Genomic DNA, 21,404 nt, shown 5'->3' with positions numbered 1-21,404 from the left:
AACTATAGCACACACTTCCCTCTCACTGCTCTGAAATACAGCTGCATTCCTCAACTGAGTGACTTCTTTGTCACCTATTATTGTTTTGTAGGTGGAGCCTGCTCATGTGTGTTATTTTCTCAGCATATATTCCTTTCCTGATTCAGGACACTGAATCTGTCATGTTCTTATATTTCACAGTAATGAGCACATTAGAAAGGCTTAATAAATATAAATGGATTTTTACAATTGTTCTCTGTGGGGGGGTGGGGGAGGAAAAGAGAGAGGAAGGAAGGGAAGGAGAAAAGATTAGTCTGACAGTTTTTCAATAGTATGTGATAGTCTCAGGAGGAGAAAATAGATATTTCTGAAGGGAAATTTCAAATATAAACACACAGAACATATGCATCGTGCTTATGTTTTGAGACTCACTTCACATGAAATAACTCTCAGGAAGAAATTTTTCCAAAGTAGCCTATAAGAGATAATTGTTCTGTTTTTTATAAAAGAATGCTTCAAAGCAGGTGGGGAAATGGCTTAGGGGCTAATGGCACCTCTAAATGTGACCCTGGTGGTCCCTGGTACCAAAGGGTTTGAGCAATATTGCATCTTCAGGCCTTAGTATTTATTGAACCACTCATTCTGGTCTGGTTGGCTGAGTGTCACCAGGAGTGGCCTCCTGAGCACTGTTAAGAAGACACAAACAAACACAGTGTTTCAAGATCAAATGAAGTTTAAGTATCACTTGCTAAATTGCAGGTCCCTTTAATACTTCAGAACTTCTAGGTTTTGGTAGATTTGTGTCCTTTACAATTTACTGTTAAGACGATACATATGCAACATTTTCCAAATTTCTTTGGCCATAGAAGTCTTTGGTACCAAGACACTTACAGGAATAATGTGGATTGAGCATTCTTGAAGAAATGTTAGAATGATCCAGTAACCTCAGAGTAACTAGTGCTCTTTCATTAACCAATGACATATTTTGTACGTACTTTTTATATGTGGTGACTTTCTGTAATTTGGTGTGGTCTTGTGAAGGTTATTCTAAAGCCTTGATTCTTTTTTTCCGCTTTTAATCTTTATTGTGATTACAATACTGTTTATGGTAGTTACCTGCATACATCATTTTAACACGACACCCACTACAAGGGTACTTACTTCTCTTTACCAAAGTCCCAAATGTCCATCTTATTCCACAATTCCCCACCCCCAACTAAGTTCTATGACCAACTCTCTAGTTCTATTGCCTTTGGCCTTTAGTTTCTCAATTACTGTATTTCTTTAAATCCCACATAAGAGAGACATCATTCTGTCTATTTTTTCTTTCCCCCCAACTGATTTGACTCAACATGCTGTCCTCTGGTTCCATTTATGTTGGGCAAATTGCATGACTTTGTCCTTTCTTAAAGCTGCATAATATTTTATTATAGATAGCACTGTAACACTGTCATCCATTGTTTATCTATTTGCTCGAGCGGGCACCAGTAAAGTCTCCATTGTGAGGCTTGATACTGTTTTTGGCATATCGAATATACTACAGGAAGCTTGCCAGGCTCTGCCATGTGGGCAGGATACTCTCAGTAGCTTGCTGGGCTCTCCAAGAGGGATGGAGGAATTGGACCTGGGTCAGCCGCATGCAAGACAAACGCCCCTCCTGCTGTGCTATACATATCTATATCATTCATTCATAATTAGGAATTTGGATTGTTTTCCATATCTTGGCTATTGTACTAAGTACTACAGTGAACATCAATGTGCACATGCCTTTTCGAATTAATGTTTTTGTGACTTGGGGGTAGATTCCAAGAAGTGGTATTGGTGGGTTATATGAGAGCTCTCGTCCAACTTTTTTTGAGAAATCTCCATATTCCTTTCCATAGAGCATGAACCCGATGACATTCTCGACAACAGTGAATAAGGATTTCTTTCTTTCCACAATCCTCTCGATAGTGTGAAATGCGATCTCATTGTTTTGATTTGGATTTCTGTAATCTTAAGTGGCAAGGAACATGTTTTCATTTGCTTATTGGCCATCCATATGTCTTCCTTGGGGAGGTGTCTGTTCATCTCTTCTCCATATTTTTGGATGGGGTTACTGGATTTTTTGTTGTTGAGCTTTTTGAATGCTTTATAGCTCTTGAATGTTTGCTTCTTATTTGACATATTGTGTGAAAATGCTTTCTCCCATTCAGTAGAGTATCTTTTTCTTCTTTGCTTGAGAGGTTGTTTTTCTTTTTGTTTTTTGATTTTTTTTTCTGTGCAGAAGCTTCATATTTTGACGTAGTCCCATTTGTTTACGTTTTTGTTTTCTTTGCCTCTGCCACAGAATTGATTCTTATTTCCCCCCATCCCTTCTTTCTGCTCTTTGTTACTGCAGTTGTTTCAATGGCCGAGGTTGCACACAGGTTGTGGTTCTCAGCAAAGGTTGAAGTCATTTTAGTTGTGGTAGAACCTAGAGTCTTTGTTCACATTCAGGCCAGAACTGGTTAATAATTGAGGGTTGACCGGATGAAAGGAAAAGCATAATTGGTTTAGCATTGAGCACCTGTGAGAGAGAACAGAGAGCCCCCCCCCCATTACCACCTCCAAATCCCCCAACAACCCCCCTACACACACCCCTCTACTAAGTGCTTTGTTACAAATTAACTTATTTTAACATCCTTGTAAAGTGAGCTGGAATATTAATTGCTCTTGATTAAGTAACTATATTCGGTAGATATAAGTTCCCTTTGGATTTTACATTCATTTTGACATTTTTTCTCATTAAAAATAAATTCCCAACTTATGCAATGGGTGTGAGTGACTAATTCATGGTAATGCAACTAGAACAATGGTAATGCTGTAATTCAAATTCTGCGTGACTCAAAAATTCATGCTATTTCTAATCTGTCACACTACTTCCCACAGAGAGAGAACTCTGTAGATTGTGAGTTCTAGCATGTGTGGGTAAGAGTTTTCTTACTGAAAACTTAATCTCCCTGGAAATTCAGTAGAAAACTCATTCCTTTTACTTAGGTTTGTATATGGAGTTATCTTATATACAAATAAGCCAGCCAAGTATATCTCATATAATCAAGTTCTAAAGTTGACTATAGCACATCCTCACGTAACAATTGCAGTTTCCTAGTATGTGAACATGATTTCTGACTCATATGCTCCACTTATAGCATAAGAAGTGAGAACAAAAATTGGATATAAGAAATTTCTCTTCTCCAACTACTCATATAGCCTGTTTAATAATGTTGCTGGCATGTACCACCAGTGGCTCACACTTGAATGTGGTTTTATGAACACAAATTGCAGGGCTGCCCCTAAACATGTTATATCTTTGTCTTTCTTTTTCATTGTTCTTTTTATTTTTTTGGGTCACATCTGTCATACTCGGGTTACTCCTAGCTCTATACTCAGGAATTACTCCTATTGGGACTCAGGAGACCATATGAAATGCCAGGGATTAAACCTAGGGTGGCCACATGCAAGGCGTGTCTACCTGCTGTACTACCACTACATTACTGGAGAATTCATTCTTATAATCTTGTAGGGTGGCAAGGAGCCTTTTTTCAAAAACTTTATACCGGGATACTGCTGGATTCTTCTAAATATTCACCCTATTTTGTAAATTACTGCACCATATCTTTTTCTATAATATCGATTACTTTCATTCCAATACTGTAATTTCACTTCACTTCAGTAAAACATCATAGTGATTATAATGTCTTATTCTAAATTCTGGTCACATTATTTCCTGACATTCTTAAAGAAAAGACAATCAAGTTAAAAGTGATAGATTGAGCACAAAACATGATGGAGATGAATATAACCAGAGATTCATACCTAGGACAGTACCAATTATTGAATCTTATGTTGTAAAAGCTGGAGCAATAGCAGAGCGGTTGGACATTCGCCTTTCACGCGGCTGACCTGTGTTTGATTCCTCTGCCCCTCTCGGAGAGCCCGGCAAACTACCAAGAGTATAGAGCCCACACGGCAGAGCCTGGCATGCTACCCGTGCATATTTGATATGCCAAGAACAGTAACAATCAGTCTCTCAATGAGAGGTGTTACTGGTGCCCACTCAAACAAATCGATGAGCAACGGGATGACAGTGACAGTGACGTTGTAAAGAATTCTTATTTGTTAAAAAATAAGAATTCCTATTGTTCTTTGGTGGGGGAGGGGACACACCTAGCTGTGCTCAGGATTGACCCTTGGCTCTGTGCTCAGGAATCACTCCTGGAGAGGTTTTAGATGTGTCACTTCTTTTGCACTATTTGTGGTGCTGGGGATCAAACCCAGGTCACCACATGTAAGACAAGCACTTTATCTGTTGTACAATCTCTTCAACCTCCATATTGGTTCTTTTCTGGGTAATGTTTCCCAAGCAGTGCTCAGGAAGCCCAGGGGACTGTCTCAGTCAGCTGGTGGCTCAGAACCAGAGCCTGAGGATGTCATGTTATTCAGGCCTCCAGAGCTGCACCTGGTGATACTTGGGGACCATGTGGTGTCAGGGACCTAACCAGGGTCAGCCACATGCAAGGCATGTGCCTTGACCCCTGTACTATCTCAGCCCCTGTATTATCTCTACATGTTGGTTATTAATTGGCATGTTTGTTGTCTGGCTATAAGTGTCAAAATATGTTCTTTATACTGATATTAAAAGAGAAAACAAATATAAAAGTGATCTAGGGGCTGGAGCAATAGCACAGCCAGTAGCATGCAGCCGAACCGGGTTTGATTCCCAGCATCCCATATGGTTCTCTGAGCACCGCCAGGAGTAATTCCTGAGTGCATGAGCCAGGAGTAACCCCTGTACAATGCCAGGTGTGATCCTAGAAAGCAAAAAAAAAAAAAAAAAAAAAAAGTGATCTAGCAAGGTTATATAGACAGCAATACACTGTAGCACAGTCGTCCTGTTGCTCATCGATTTGCTTGAGCAGGCACCAGTAACATCTACATTGTGAGACTTGTTACTGTTTTTGGCATATCAAATATGCCATGGGTAGCTTGCCAGGCTCTGCCATGAGGGCGAGATACTCTTGGTAGCTTGCCAGGCTCTCCAAGAGGGATGAAGGAATCAAACCCCGGTCCTCCACGTGCAAGGCAAATACCCACTGTGCTATCCCTGCAGTCCATAGACATAGTCTACAGACAGAAGCCTGCAAATTGTGTATGTGGTAAGATTGGCTAAGATTGGTTGCAGAGGGAGAAGAGAGAATAAGAGCTGTTAATGGCTTTGAAAAGCCAACTGTGAAAAGGAGTTTTGTGAGAATAAGAAGCATGGCATTAATACCATAAAAGGAGGGCATTTGTACAGCACGTTTGATTTTTAGGGAGGGGAGGACCCCACCCCTGGCAGTGTTGGGATAATTGCTAGATGAACGCTGGGAACTACCCTTGGTCTCATGCAGTAAAACATGTGCGTTAGTCCTTTCAGTCATATCTCTGGTTATTGAATGTGTTTTGGGTCACACCCTAACAGTGCTCAGGGCTTACTTCTGGCTTAGCCTTCAGGGATCCCTCCCGGCAAGGCTAGGGTGATGGGGAAGTATAAAGATGAAGGGGCCTATGGGATGTCATAGATTAAATCAGGTTAGCTGTGTGTAAGGCAAATGCCCTCCCCACTGTACTATTGCTCCAGCCCACTATGTGGTGGATTCTTCAGCAAAGAAGTGACACAGGTAAAACAGGGTTTAAAAAAGATTATCCTGGCTTTATAAATAGGATTGCAGTGAAAAACACTTAACCCAAAGAGATCCAGTAGAAAGCAATTATATAGTGGGCCTGAGCAGGTAGCTCAGGATAACATAAGACCTTTTCACAATGGGCTTTTCAAAGCCATTGCCACTCTTATTCTTTCTGGTCCCTCAGCAACCTGTCTTAGCCAACGAAGCTACATATACACAATTTGCAGACATCTGTCTATATAACCTCATTAGATCACTTTTATATGTTTATCCCATGTTAACTATAAAATGTAATTTCTAATATTTATAGCCAATGATACATATAGGCGCGTGCATCGCCGGGTGTGACCCAAAAGCAAAAATTGCATTTGCCATGCAATGCAGCCGACTTGGGTTCAATCCCTGGCACCACATATGGTCCCTCAAGTCTCACCAGGAGTGATCCTTGAGCACAGAACCATGAGAAAGTCTTGAACACCACCAAATGTGATCCCCAAACAAAACAAAGTAATTACACAATATAGAAATATGTAAATGAGAATGTAACAGAAGGTGGCAGTTATAGAAATAGAAGTTGACAATGAGCAAAGGATCACATGGGAATTAGAAGGGAATATGGTAGAGGTAGGAATAAGTGTAAATATACTGAGTCTTTCAGTTACGATTCTTTCACAAGATATCCCAATTTATTTTTCTTTTTGGGTTACACCCAGTGGTACTCAGGGGTTACTCCTGGCTCTGCACTCAAGAATTACTCCTGGTGGTGCTTGGGGGACCATATGGGATGCCAGGAATTGAACCTAGGTCAGCTGTGTGCAAGGCAAACGCCCTACCCACTATACTATCACTCCGTCCCCAAGATATCCCAATTTTAAGTGTGAGATATTCATAGCTGGTATAAATTCACAAAATTCCATTTTTTTCCATAATTCCCTCTATAATAATACCTGGTCTCACTCAGGTCAAGCTAAAATGTCAATCCTTAAAAACCGATACCCTATGGGGGCTGGAGTGATAGCACACTGGGGAAGGCGTTTGCCTTGCACGTGGCCGACCCGGGTTCGATTCCCAGCATCCCATATGGTCCCCTGAGCACGGCCAGGGGTAATTCCTGAGTGTAGTGCCAGGAGTGACCCCTGAGCATCGCTGGGTGTGACCCAAAAAGCAAAAAAAAACCACAAAACCTGATACCCTATCAAGTAACACAGTGTTTGAAATGACTAAATTATAAGAGCTAGAGAGTCAAGAGAGATCATCTATTCAAACTCTTTATTTTCAGTAAGTATTCCTGCTTTACAGAAATAGAGATAAAGATTTCAAGACTGGTGATACCTAAAGGTTTATTGTATGTGATAGAAACAGAAACCTTCCCACAAATAACCCGCGTCTAGAATAAAAATGATTCCTAATAACAGGAGTATGTCTAACACTCTCTTTCATTTTGTTTTACTGAAACTTGAATCAAAAATAAGAATTATCTTAACCCAGACCATTATATATGTCTTTCTTGAATGCCAGCAACCAGATCTTGGTAGTCAAAAATTCCCTCCTTTGTTATTAATAGGTGCGCTTACATTACCCTTCATGACTCTTAGGCTTGAAGAAACTGTTTCCTCTTAAAAGTCCTTCCTACTCTTTTCGCTTACCTTCTTTGGTACTTAATTTCTACAACTCTGCCTCTGTTACTTTCCAGTTTAAATTGACCTCTTTCCTGATTTCAATAACCTACCTACCATATTCCATCTTTCAGAGTATTTTTGTATAGAACTGTAGATGAAATCATTCCGAAAATGGAACTTTAGATTTTCCTTGATTAAAGGACATTCTCTTTTACTCAACTTTTTACGTAGTTTCAAATAAAGTACCTTTTACATAGTCAGTGATAATTAAATATTTGTTGAATATGACAGGACTAGAAGTCAAAGAAACCCAATGTTGTACTTATTTCATTAAAAAATGTCTACTCAGAATCTTATGCAACACTAGAAAAAAATATCTTAGATAGTGGGAAGAGAAAGAAGGGGGGGGGGAAAGCCTAACAAAATTACACACATATCTTCTCTTTGGAGGATTTTTTTTTAATTTTGAGAGAACTTTTTTGTATATTCATAAGATTTTTAAATACTTCAAACTAGAACTTGATGGCAGAAATACACTTGGAATTGGGGACTGGCTTGCCACTGGCAACCTCTGCTAGAACCTGTTCCATGTATACATAGAAAGTGAATCCAACTCATTCATGTATTTCCCATCAGATAACATGCATGGAGGAAAAGAAATGTCAGCAAAAATTGGAGCTAACCTGCAAGAATCTTTCACTGTAGCAAACTTGGGGAGTGACTAGTTTTACATAGAAATAGAATCATTTCTCTTCGGTTCTGTTTACTTCACACTATCAACTCCATTCTTAGGAACAAAGAGGAAAAGCAAGAATTGATACAGAAAGTATATATTTAATATTTGCTATTAGTAGCCTTTAAAGTTTTGTTTTTAACAATTTAGCTGTTCTAATTTATATTTATTTTAAAATTAACTACACACTGAAAGTTAAAGCAATGCTTTCTGTTCCCTTACTGCATTCACAATAGTCAGCCTGTCAAAGAATTATGTCAAACCTTTACAAGCCTTTAATCTTTAAAGTGCAAAGAAACCACTATCTACACAGCTCCACGTGGGGCACGAATCCTTTAACTCGGTGGTCAATCCCTCTGTTAGTTGTGGGTAAGACTAACCGGCTAAACATTTCACAAGAAGTGACCTCAACCTCCAGCCAAATGCTGTGGCTGTGAAGAGATGACTTTTTTTCCCTTTGCAAAGAGAAGCTGCTGCTGCAGCATCTTTTGGAGGCCCTGGCAGTATTTCAGGCCATGTGTCAGGGGAACCCTTGATCGCATCACAGTGACGGAAACCCAGTGCTAGCCTGAGCGGCTCGAGTACTGTCTGTTCACAGATGATCTGGAGCAGAACGGCGGGTGTTACATAGTTCAAGGGCGCCTTGAAGAAAAAGCGCACTGCTATAGGAAGGGACTGACAAAGGTTCTAGTTATGTCTCAGTTGCTATTCCGAAGCTTTCTGGTAGAGTTTACGGAATTTAGCCAGTAATGCTGTTTGGTTATTTTTCTCCTTGTAGTTTTTTGACTTAACAGGACCTGGAATAGTTAAGTGGAAGAGCTTTCATATATTTCAGCTGGGACTACTGTGAATACTAGTCTCTGGGGAGAAAAATATTATAGTCATGAATACTGTGTTTTTGGCAAACTCCAGAAGTAAACTTGCTCAGCTCTTTTTCATGCTGCTAGCTGTTGATGGCATTTAGGTGTGTGTTTTTTGTGGTGACTCAATTTCCTGTAACGATAGTTGGCAGTCCTACCTTGAGGTTTCTTGAGTAAGGATGAAAAGGTCAGTGCTTGTGGTCTTAGAACATTTGGGGTTAAAATTCCTAAAAGTTAGGTTTTAATAATCTTGAAAAAGCTGTGGTTAGCCATATTGCTTAAAACCTAGAAATCTGGAAAATAGTAGTATTCTCAGCTCTATACAAATATTAATAATAATTTCTTTAGGCAACAGTTTTATAAACCAAGCTGTTCTTTACTTTGTTGATTGTTTCTTATTACTATATAGATGTGCTATGGCCTTTTTTCCCCATTTATCAGATTTATACAATGCATGCACAATATATTAGAACTTGAAATATATGTATATGTACATGGGCCCACACGGCGGAGCCTGGCAAGCTACCCATGGCATATTTGATATGCCCAAAACAGTAACGATAGGTTTTATTCCCCTGACCCTGAAAGAGCCTCCAATCAATGGGAAAGACGAGTGAAGAAGGCTGCTAAAGTCTCAGGGCTGAGTGCTATAGAAACGTTACTGGTGCCCGCTCGAGTAAATCGACGAACGGGATGACAGTGATACAGTGATACATGGGGCACAGAGGTAAAGTATATATGATGCATGTAGGAGACATGGGTTCGATCCCCAGCACTGCAAAGAAATATAAACAGACTGCATTTTGGAGGCACACAGAATACACATAATAACTAATCCATAATTTGGGGCATAAAGTAAATCTTTTGAAATGATTTGTACTTGTTACTGTACTTCCTTCTTATGCTCAAGTCCTGTATTTTAATGCATGATGTTTTAAAGCATTAAAACATTTTTGAGTTACTTTCCTAACTATGAAAGTCAAAAATTAAGTATTGAAATATAATAGGTGGCATGACATCCTGACAGGTGGAAGGTCTGTATTTCTTAAGAGCTTTGAGAAGTTGGTGAATATGGGAAGGGCTATACTTTCTGGGAGGTCACCCCAAAACTCAGGCAGTGGAAGGAGATGAAATGTAGTGGAGAGGAACTTGGAAAGCCAAGCCATGAATAAGGGATTTCTGTCTTTGGGAGGTAACCAGTGACTGAAAAGATGTCAATGAGCAGATATACACTGGTCATGCATGTCTTTAACCCATAAGACATGCTACTAAAGTCAACTCAAAAGACATAAAGTAAGGGAATTTCCTCATAAAATTTTCAACATTGTTATTTTAAATAGTGGAGGGAGAGACCAAGCCAAAAAGAGAAGTATAGAGTAGCAAATATATTATCATCACAGTTAGGTAATGCTACACTTACATGTGGAAATATTAAAAGAAAATGAAAAAATGTTCTAGAGTCAGGCTTAATTACTGTTTGTAATCTGGAGGGGGTGGTACTAGAAGGGGCTTTCTATGTTACATTTTTATGTAATGTTTCAATTTTTATAACAAGCATTTAATATTTTTATATTTTTTAATCAGCGAAAGAGTGGCTATGCAAATAAACATTTTACGCTATTTAAAATTATCTTTTTTTTTTTTTTTTTTTGCTTTTTGGGTCACACCCGGCGATGCACAGCTTACTCCTGGCTCTGCACTCAGGAATTATTCCTGGTGGTGTTCAGGGGACCATATGGGATGCTGGGAATCGAACCCGGATCCGCGCCGTGCAAGGCAAACGCCCTACCCGCTGTGCTATCACTCCAGCCCCTAAAATGATCTTTAAGGCAGCTGTTTGTTGGAAGAAAAATACTCCAAACTTACACCTTGTAATTCACCTGGTAAGGTTTATTTAAGCAGTTATTTGTTCACCTTAAGTACATATTTACAGAGACTGGCTCAGAAAAAAAGAAGTGTCAATGAAAGGGGCAAAATTTAATCTAGAGTCCTCAGAGTGAATTAACAGTTCCAGTAGCAATGTGTCACGGGGAACAAATCCTCTGAAAGTTATTCTAACTTTTACAAATTTGATTTTTTTTTAAAAAAAAAACATATCTGGAAAACCCCAGGACTCTGAGATTCCATGCACGAAACTCTTAGTCGAGACACTGGTCATTTATGAAGTCTCAATTACATGGGCTGAATTTCTTTTCCAATACCAAAAGATTGGAAACAAAAGGCAACATCTCACGGAGGCCTTCCCGCTAAGTGTATTCTTTCGCATCGACCGTAACAAAAGTTTTATAAGACGGACCCCACGAGTTCAGGTTTGATTTTGATTCCTTTCTCGAAAGGTGTCGCTTCTCCTTACGTGTAGCAGCCGGTAGGTGATGAGCACGCTTGATCCCGGCTTCCCTGGGATCGGCTTTTAAGTAGAACCGGCTTCCACGGGAGCCCTTTGACCTTTTTCCCACAAACACCCTCCAGACGTTCCTTGGCACCATCAAACCACCCTCGTCTCGCATATGGCGTTGCACGGACCAAGTGTGCACGTTCACAGGACGTGTGTACACTGTCCAGACCATGTGGTGCTGTCGGGTCATTGCACCTCTCAAGGTACCTCCTCAGACCCTTCAGCCTGAGGTCAGATCCGTGAACTCGAAAGCGTTCCAAACCTTGGCAGGGTCGAGTTGGTTTTATTTGCGACTGTCTGACCTCCGCGAAAGGTCCAAGTCTGGAACTTCACCGGGCGTTGGCCGGATCGCGACCCTCTGGTCTTCCTAGAAATGCTTTTGTTCCCACACCCCTGCGGTCTGGAAGTAGGTAAAGGCTAAAGCCCTCGAAGCGTCCCACCCTCAAATCCCGCACGCCGCCTAGGGTCGCGTGGGTCCTCGGTGGCCCGGTGGGCGTCGCCCTTCTCCGGGAGGCGGCGGCCGCGGGTGGAGGGGCCGCGGTTCGGCGGGGCGCCCAGGGGGGTCCCCGCGGGGCAGGTGCGCGGCCGCGCGCGCGTGCGCGCCGGGTCCCGCCAGAGGCTCCGCGGCGGCGGCGGCGGCGACCGCGACCCCAGGCGGGCGGGCGGGCAGGCGGGCAGGCGGGCGGGTGCTCCACGCCGGGTTTTCCGCGACTCTGCTCCACCCAGACACCCCGCCGAGCCCCCACAGACCCACCCGCTTCACGGCCGCCCCAGCGAGCGGCCACCCGGGCTGTGCCGCTGCGGGGGGTGCCCGGGCGGAGGCGGCGGGGCCTGACGCGACTCGGGCGGGCCGGGGCCGTGAGGGGCGTGAGGGGGAGTGTTCCCGGAAAGCCGCGGCGATGGAGCGGCGCAGCGGCCGCCGCCGCGCGACGCCCTAAGAAAGAAAACAGGAAACGCGGTGGCCGCGCCGCCGGCTGATTCATTCCCGTTTCGAGGAGCCGCCGGGCACCGGGCTCGGCGGGCGGGCGGGCGCGCCGGGGAAACTCGAGCCATCCAGCAGCCCGGAGGGGGGGGACGACCCGGCCGCTCCCTCCGCGGGGCGGGCTCCGGGGCGTGCGCGCGCGCCACCCCCTGGGCCGGCTCTCGGCCCCCGCGACTCAAAGCTCCCGCCGCACCGGCCCGGAGGCACCTCGTGCGTTGGCCGTCGGTGCCCACGTGGAAAAGGAAAAAAAAGAAAAAAAAAAAAAAAGAAAAAGTTGGCCCGGGCCACTTGCGCGCCCGCCCCGGCTACCTGGACTGAGACGCCAAGCTGGAGACGGCGTGCCCGGGCCGCCCCGCGAGCACAGCCCCGGTCCCCCGCGCGGTGCCGGGCTCGGCAATATGAAGGAGCCGCCGTCATGTGCGGGCGCCGAGCATCCGAGCATGGCGGGGTACGGCACCATGGACCCCTTGGAACTCGCTGGTGGCCCCGTGAAGCGCTTGCGAACTGAGACCCCCTTTCCCTCTCTCTTCGCAGAGGAGGCCTACCAGAAACTGGCCAGCGAGACCCTGGAGGAGCTGGACTGGTGTCTGGACCAGCTAGAGACCCTGCAGACCAGGCACTCCGTCAGTGAGATGGCCTCCAACAAGGTGAGTCCCGCCTCCCCGCGCCCCCCAGCCCTCGCGCCGGGACAGTGGCGGAGTCCCGGTGGCCCCGGATAGTCGATTGGGAAGTGGATTGCAAATGCATGGGGAAGGAGATCGAAGCAGCCCAGAGGCGCTTCTGGCCCCCATCCCAATCAGGAGGTTCTTGGTTCGGTGCCTTGCCTCGTTCGTCGGCGTGGACACCGGATAGATTTAAAACGGTTTGCAAAAAGCAACTTTGACTTAGTTTGATTGCACGGGTCCCAGAACCCAAGGAAGGAGTGGGCCTGGCGGTGGGAGGAGGACCGTCTCGTAAATGACACTTTGCCCTTGCTGCAGAAACCCAGTCGGTTGTGTTGGCAGTTGCAGGGGTCTTTCTTGGGATTCCCGGTTGGAAATGAGAGTGGCCGGAGGGGGGTCGCTTCCCCACCGCGCTCCAGCTCAGCACTTGGACCTCATAACCTTCATTTATCCAGGTGTCAAGGGCCCCCTCTGAACTTGGCCGTGCGTGTCCGACAGAGAACGTCAGCCGAGGGTCGAGGGTCACTGTGATGAGGACCTTTATTTCCGTGAATCTGGGAGAGAAAGGCCAGTTTTCTGAGGTCATTTCGTGCCAGTGATGCTTCAGAGTGGGCTGTTTTGTGCCCTCCTGTGCCAAAGGGCCGTCTGGTTGGCTAATGGAATTTTGAGGGCTGAGCAATAACCTTCAGCCTGACGCAGCCTTAACAAGGTAGAGTCTTGTCAGTTTTGCTGTGTTCTGTGGAATCCCTGTACCTTTTGATTTTAGTTATGTAAGGAAATAACTGGGATTATGTATGTTTTTAATGACTTATTGGCGTGGGGGTAGGAAAAGAGGCACGTCCTTGTTGGAGGCAGATGGCTAAGGGATTCCTCCAGGGAGGACTAGTAACTTTCTGTGGGCAGTTACTAACAGTTGGTTGCTGCGAAGATATTTATTTATTTTTGGCTACCTATTTTCAGGTCAGCAAAGTGAACCATTTTACTGTTAATCTATGTGCAACATATCTTTCAAGTAGTGGTACTTTTAGTTTTTAAAGTTAACTGCGGTTTTTAATCCATAACCACCCCCAGATTTAAAAAATAAACACTGAAGATTATCAGCCTAGGGTCTGTTAACAGTAGTTTTGTAGATAACGTTATTTAAGTGAAGAGTTGACTTTAAATTTAGCAAAAGGCCTTTCGGTGCCTGCAGGCATTGCCTTGATTGCCTTGAGTGCATTGACCTACCTATTGGTACACTATCAAAATTGTTTTGTTTGTTTTGTTTTTGCTAATTGTCATTTTCTTGAATGGTTTCTCATCCTAAGTACCAGTGACTGCTCTTTTTTGCTCCTGTGGTATCATGTGCCTTTGTTCTCATTTGGCTATCAAATTCTTAGTTCATTGAAGAATGGAAATTGTAAATTCTTTTACAGTTTAATTCATAATAGCAGTAGATCATGCTCAATTGGGTTCATTCTTCAGTGCTTAGTTTTCTGGTTAATTCTGTGTGGTAAAGAGAAGGGTGACCTGGAAGCAACCTCAAGAGGTCGTGCAAGCATAGTGTTGCTTATGGTCGCAATATGTTTTAGCACTAGTTTGTGAGCTTGGGCAGCTATTACTTTTCCTGAGTCTATCTTACTGATGAGACTTGTGTTTTAATTGGAAAAATACACATGAAGTAGAGTGATGTACTGTTAAGTGAATTCAGTGGTCAAGTAATGTATCCACTCTTTAGACATAAAGATGCCCATTAATTGCTCAAAAATTATTTTAAAAGCATTAAGACTGGAATTTTAAAAACTTCACTAAAGCCCTACAGGTTGGATGTACAGTTAATTTATGTTTAATATTAATTGTGGAGTTGTTTCATTGAAGTAATGCAGGTTAAATGAGAAAAGACTTTAAAAATTTAGATTTTCTAGCTTTGTTGATGTTTTATAGTTGAAAATTATTGATAAAACTTTAATATTCAGCTCAACAAGTTGAATTCAACTCAGTTTAAGCTGTTGCTTAAATTTTCAATGTCTAAACTCATCATCTTAACCCATTCATTTTCAAATGAGAGCTAAGCTCATGTGACTTGTTTCAGGTGAAAAGGGATTAGAGAGAGGCTGGGGGGAACTCTTGACAACTTTAAGATTGTAAAGTTAGCCATGGGCTTGAAAACAAGGGCACAAAGAAGTCACATCCTCAAGAGCTATAAACTGGTTGGAGCAGCTGATCTGAAGGCCCTGTGAGTGATGCAGAACCTAAGTCTGAACTGGAAATGTTACAGCTTGAATCACATGTTCAAGATTATTTGATATCTTCAGTATGAATGAATAAGCCTGAAACTTTGCTGTTTGGTTTTATTACCAGTTAGTCTTTTATGTGTACTTATTTGAAGTAACCAATTATTTTCAGGGTATTCTCTTAATTTTCATTTTTGGTCTTGGGGCCAAATCCAAGCAGTACCCTGGGCTACCCCTGGTCTGTGCTCTGGGGTTAGTTAGTCCTGGTCCTGTTGGGGACCATGTGGTGCCAAGGACTGATCTGGGATTCCTGCATGTGAAGCATGCGTTCTTCCCCTTGAGTTCACTCTGGCCCGGTGTAACCTCATAGGTAAAAATTAATAAATACGAGGAAGAAACTGGATTTTTAAATGGCCAATATCATGGAGATGGATCTGTATGTTAGGAAAAAATTGATTCCTCAAACCTACTTAACATATTTTGTTAACAGATGCTTTTTAAAATCTTAATAAAAGAAATCTAAACTTATTAACTTTTAACTGATGCTTTAGAAGCAACTGATTCCTAATTGCTATTGTTATGTACTTAATTGTAATGGGCAATATTGATGGTATTAATCCGCCAGAGATTTGGATAGATTTCTTTTGGAACCTCACTGCTACAGTTGAAGGAGATTTTGTTAAGGTCTTAAATCTTTGGAGCCAGAGAGACTAGAAGTTCAATCCTGATTTTAATATGTGCTTGCTGATTAACAGTAGACCAATGACAACAATTTTTTTCAACTTCTCTGTTTTATTAGCATAAAACAGACAAAATACTCTTTTAAAAGGTCTGTATATAGGAGTTTGTAAGAAAGTATTTAAAGTATCCGTTAAACACTCTCTGTTAGTAGTAGAGCACTTGTTATTAGTATTTGGGATATAAGTCAAAATTTAGTCAGTGGTCACTTGGCCAAAATAAATTGTTCTTTTTTAACTGTTCAGTTATAAATTACACCTGATATTAAGTTCTGTGGATTTTTATAATTTTTATAGGTTAAGTATCTTTAGTGCATATTTCTGCTATTAAAATGCTGAAATTATATAAAGTATAAACTTTTATATAAAGTTTTTGAAGTTGTTATTAGAAATTTACTTTTTTAAATTGCAGTTTAAAAAATTCAGAAAGAAGAGTGAAATAGGATTTTTTAAAATTTCTTTTTTAAACCAAAACTGAAAGCAGCATATATTGTTAGGAAATGTTTAGTGTAATATGAGAGTGTGGGGAGGATTGGATGCTGTTCCATCCCTTTGTCCAGATTTTAGAAAACTAAGAGATCCTCTGTACTGTTTCAAAAGCAGAATGTCTTCATGGAGCTTTTGGTCACCTTTGTCTTGTGGGAAGTGAGTTTAGGATGTAAGTACAGCAGGCCAGGTGCCTCAGTCTCAGAGGTTTTCAGGAATTATGCTATGGAATCCTAGAGCTTCACTTTCCTCGTGACCTAATAATGCAGTTCCTGGGCTTTCAGTGCAGTTACATTTGAAGAAGAAAATAGGACCAGTAGTGATTATACCTCTATTTTCACATATACTTGACATTTTTTATGTTAATTTGTTTCTCCTCTCTAGTTTGGGGAATTTCTGAGACTGTTGGTTTCCATTGAAGATATAAAGTCAGTCTTGAATTTCAGGTGCATGCATTCTTCTGAAAGACTGACAGTTTTCCTTTTGTCATTCCAGACTTATATAGGCTGGGTCTGTGAATTTAGTCATGATTTCTTTGTAGAACTTAATGTCTTTCTTGTTTTTTCCACAAACATCCCTATAATGTTCGTGTTGCCTCTTTTTTTCCCCCTCCTAAATTGCTTCCCTATTTGCTCTTTCTCAGTGTTTCTACTGCATGCTCCCCCTGCTGCTTTCTAATGGTCAATGCATACATAAGAGGAAATAGCCTTTTCTATGACTGCAGAGACTTTCTGGGGGCAAAAGGGCTGTCCGAATGAGTATAAAGAGCTCATGAAAAAGTGGCAAACAATTTTAAGATATTTTAGCATTATGCAAATACAGGATAACTCAGAACAGAAATAAATGTTAGCTTTCTTAGGGAAACAAGCTGATTGGGAAAAACAATTTTAGAGCATTCAAATAGCATTACCATTTTCTACATTAAAATACTAAAACATACTGACCTAGTAATAAGAGAATTAATTAAGAAATAATTGACATTCAGGGCTAGAATGAATGCAGCAGGTAAAGCGTTTGCTTGGATTCCCAGCACCTCATATGGTCCCCTAAACCTGCAAGAAGTAAGGCTATGCCCCCGCACCCTAAAAGAGATAATTTGATAAGTCTAAAGAATAAGTGGTTTTTTTGTTTGTTTTTTTTTCAAGACTAAACTGGGAACGAAGCTTCCAACAACAAAAAAGTTTGTAAGAAATGTGTCTTTCATAACTATAGAAACTCAAACTGATACTTTCAGTTTTCTCCCTACTTAAAGTTGATTTGACACTGCTTTATGTATGTACTATGTGTGTATATATGTTTATATATACACATCCATACAGAGCCCTCCCTGCCCCAAGGGACCCAGCCCTGGTAGTTGCCGCCAGCTCTAGGACGCTTTCCACAGGCTCGGGCTGAGCCTCACACATGAGTGAAAATATTCCTGGACACTTCATAAGACACTCCCTACCCATTTTCCATAAAATCATAGAGGGAAAGACTATATATATATGCCTCTCAGAGAGCCCAGCAAGCTACCGAGAGTATCCCACCCTTACGGCAGAGCCTAGCAAGCTCCCCATGGCGTATTCGATATGCCAAAAACAGTAGCAATAACAGGTCTCATTCCCCTGACCCTGAAAGAGCCTCCAATCATTGGGAAGGAAGAGTAGCTGCTAAAATCTCAGGGCTGGGATGAATGGAGATGTTACTGGCACCCGCTCCAGTAAATCGATGAACAGCGGGATGACAGTGATACAGTGATATACACACATACATACATACTATCTTAAAGTTAATACAAAGGATTATGAGAACTGATTTTATGATAACTGTTAGAAAACAGATACTACCTTTACTTTTAAGTTATCATCGGGAAATACTTTTAACGGAAATTTTTGTTTCTTTAAATAGGAAAGCCTTTGCCTTAATAAATTACACAATTTAATAAACCACTGAGAATTAAAACAAATCTAAATTTGTCACAGTTGTCCTCAGTTCAGTTCCTGTAGTGGTATTTAGTTATTAAAAGCTTAAATAGCCTTGTTGTTCAGTCAGCAAAAACTTCTAATTTTGTAATTCTTTGTTTTGGGGCCACACTTGATGGTGCTTGGGAGTTACTCTTAGCTTTGTGCATTAGGATCCTGGCAGTACTTAGAGGAACAACATGCGCTCAGCCCATTGAACTATCGCCCCTAGTTTTTATAATTCAGTAAATCAGTATTACAAAAGAAACTGCTTTCAGTTAATAACATTTCAATTTAATTTATAGAAGAGTAAAAACTTTTGTCTAATAGCATCATGGACCTATTTCACAACTGAAGGCTTGGGCAAGTTAAACTAGTATTTTTCCCAATGTTTTAAATTGGTTAACTGAACCATTATTCCCAGATAGCTAAAGAGATAATGCTTTTGTTCTATTTGAGATTTATATGATATCACATAGATAGTAGTTGTGACTTCAGACACAAATACATGGCAGATATAAAATGCTGTTAATAGCATGATTTAAAATTGATCCTTAAAATATATAGAATCTGCTATTGCCACCAGTGTGGACTAGTTTAGGGGATAATAAAGGAAAAAAATAAATAGGCAAATGATTGAGCATTGGATATAATGTATAATGTGAGCATTGCATATAATGTGAAGCTTAGATTTATAAGCATACACTAGGTGTTAAATTACATGTAATTTTATATTTAAAATAGTTAAAAAAAATTTTTTATTAATCACCATGAGGTACAGTAACAGATTTACAAACTTCCGTGCTTGTGTTTCAGTCTTATGATGCTCGAGTACCCATTCCTTCCCCAGTGCCCATTAAGCAATGTAAGAACATACTATATCTTAGGAAAAAGGCATATTTTTACTCTGTAATAAGTGGTACAAATTAGTGTTGATCAGATATTTTTTCCTTATGTATATTTATATCTGTTCTATGCTGAATTTTTAACTTAAATCCCCTGTTTTCAAATATAGGAAATTATGTGTTTTCATATATTATATGTACACTATATACATATAAATATATATTTCAAATATAGCACCCACCTGAGTACTCCAACTTCCTTTATTATTATTTTAATTGGTTTGGGGCCATGCCTGACTGTACTCTGCTTGACTCTTGGCTCTGTGCTTAGTGATCTCTCCGGGTGGCCTCAGGGGACCATATTCAGTGCCAGGGACCTAATCCTGGTGAGCAATGTGCAAGTCAAGTGCCTTGCCACTGTACTATTGCTCTAACCCTGGATATTCATGAAATCCTGACTTTGTTATCTGGTATCATGTTTTCTAATGTGCATTAAAATTATTTAGCAACAAAATAAGGAAATGTTCATCCATGTACCACTTTAAAGCACCTTGATTACTACTCCTGGTCACTGGGCATACTTTGGGGTAAACTAGTTCACATTGGTGGCAAGAACTAGTCATTTTTGGTAAGGAAGGTATATTTGCTTTGAAAACCTATGGTTTTCCTTTTCGCCTTTAATGGGCTCTCTCCATTAGAGGAGAAAATACCAAATTTTATCCATGGAAATCTCCCATTCATTAAACATTGATTTCTAAGGCAAAATGGTCTGTTTTCAGACCAGTCTCTGGTAGCCAGGCAGCCTAGGCTGGAGTCACTGGGTGTAAGTGGGAGAGCTCACCTTGAGTGCTTTACTCCTCACTGTAAATAGTCACTGCCATAAGTTAATGAGCTTAATGATGGTATAGTTAGGAACACAGAAGGTGTCTGTAATCTTCAATCATTCTTTGTCTACCTATAAAGTGATATAAAGGGTTGGAGCGATAGCACAGCTGGTAGGGCGTTTGCCTTGCACTTGGCTGATCCGGGTTAGATTCATTTGTCCCTCTCGGAGAGCCCAGCAAGCTACCAAGAGTATCCCGCCCGCACAGCAGAGCTTGGCAAGCTACCCATGGCATATTTGATATGCCAAAAACAGTAACAAGTCTCACAGTGGAGATGTTACTGGTGCCTGCTTGAGCAAATCGATGAACAACAGATGGCACTGCTACAGTGCTACCTATAAGGTGGAGATCTTTTTTTTTGTTTTACTTTGAGGGTGAAGATTAGAGAAAGTGTTTGCTTGCCATCCTGAGCTCTACATTTTCAAGGTTTTAAGAGGTGTCCTAAGATGAATATTTCATTCACTCTTCTCTTCATTGACTTTTCGAGGAGTTTACTCTGTTTCTTTGTGTACTTTATAGTATAGCTTCAAAATGGCCTGTAGTTGTATCAGTATCTAAATTTCTTAGTGCATTTTTTAGTAGAAATATATAAAGTATGGAGAATGCTATACTTTATGCCATTTTTTTCAGCATGAATGCATCCTTATTAATCCTCTAAATGACACTAAAGGTAACTCAGGCAGAATCTCTTATTAATATTTAATGTTAAGAAAGGCATACTGAAGGCCTAATAAACAATACAGCATAGTACAAGGGTTAAGGTGCTTACCTTGAATTGCTGGTCTGATCTCCCGGCACCACATGGTCCTGTAGCATCAACAGGAGCAACACGGCACAGAGCAGAGGAAGCCCCCTGAGCATCACCAGTTGCGACCCAACCCCCTGGCCCTGCACCCCTGCACCACCTCCCTGCCAAAACAGTATGTTAAGTACTTGATCTCCTCCATTGCACTTCTTAGCACCTTAAGCATCTAGTATATGACCCCTCAAATCCTTGCTGTGTCAGTGAAGAGGACCTACAGCAATGACACCCCAATATCAGTGAACATTAATCTGATATACTCACCTTGATAATTTTAATACTGTTTACTAGTCAAAGAAGCCAGGAGGGAAAAAAAAATTATACACCTGAGGCAGAAAATGAGGCTGGAGAACATTGTAGTGTTAGAAAGTAAGGAAGTGCTCAAAGCCCCACATTGATGGAGAAACATTAGAGTAGTACACAGGAACAAATAGGATATGAGTTATTCCAGTTGTCAAAGCTAGAACTATCTGATCAAGAAAATCAGCTAGGATTGGATTATAACTTGATATAAGATAAATATGAGCTTATACTGATGCGCTTTATTGCAAAAATGGTTAAATGAGAGAGATACGTA

At 41.3% G+C, this 21,404-nt stretch overlaps 1 protein-coding gene across 5 annotated transcripts in view; it reads left to right on the top strand.

Annotated features, from left to right (window-relative positions):
- PDE4D (phosphodiesterase 4D) overlaps window positions 1-21,404 on the top strand; it is a 764,958-nt gene that overhangs the window by 699,034 nt on the left and 44,520 nt on the right. For 4 of the 5 annotated variants that reach the window (XM_004608453.2, XM_004608458.3, XM_004608457.2 and 1 more), the window contains one exon: window positions 12,790-12,902. In XM_004608453.2, the coding sequence (XP_004608510.1) occupies window positions 12,790-12,902 (113 nt within the window). Of the gene's footprint in view, window positions 1-11,957; window positions 12,704-12,789; window positions 12,903-21,404 lie in introns of those variants that run through there. The other variant, XM_004608460.2, reaches the window with a different exon arrangement.

Source organism: Sorex araneus, chromosome 1 (genome assembly GCF_027595985.1).
Source record: "Sorex araneus isolate mSorAra2 chromosome 1, mSorAra2.pri, whole genome shotgun sequence".
NCBI lineage: Eukaryota > Metazoa > Chordata > Mammalia > Eulipotyphla > Soricidae > Sorex > Sorex araneus.
The sequence above is the reverse complement of the archived record's forward strand: the minus strand, read 5'-3'. Positions and strand labels throughout refer to the sequence as shown.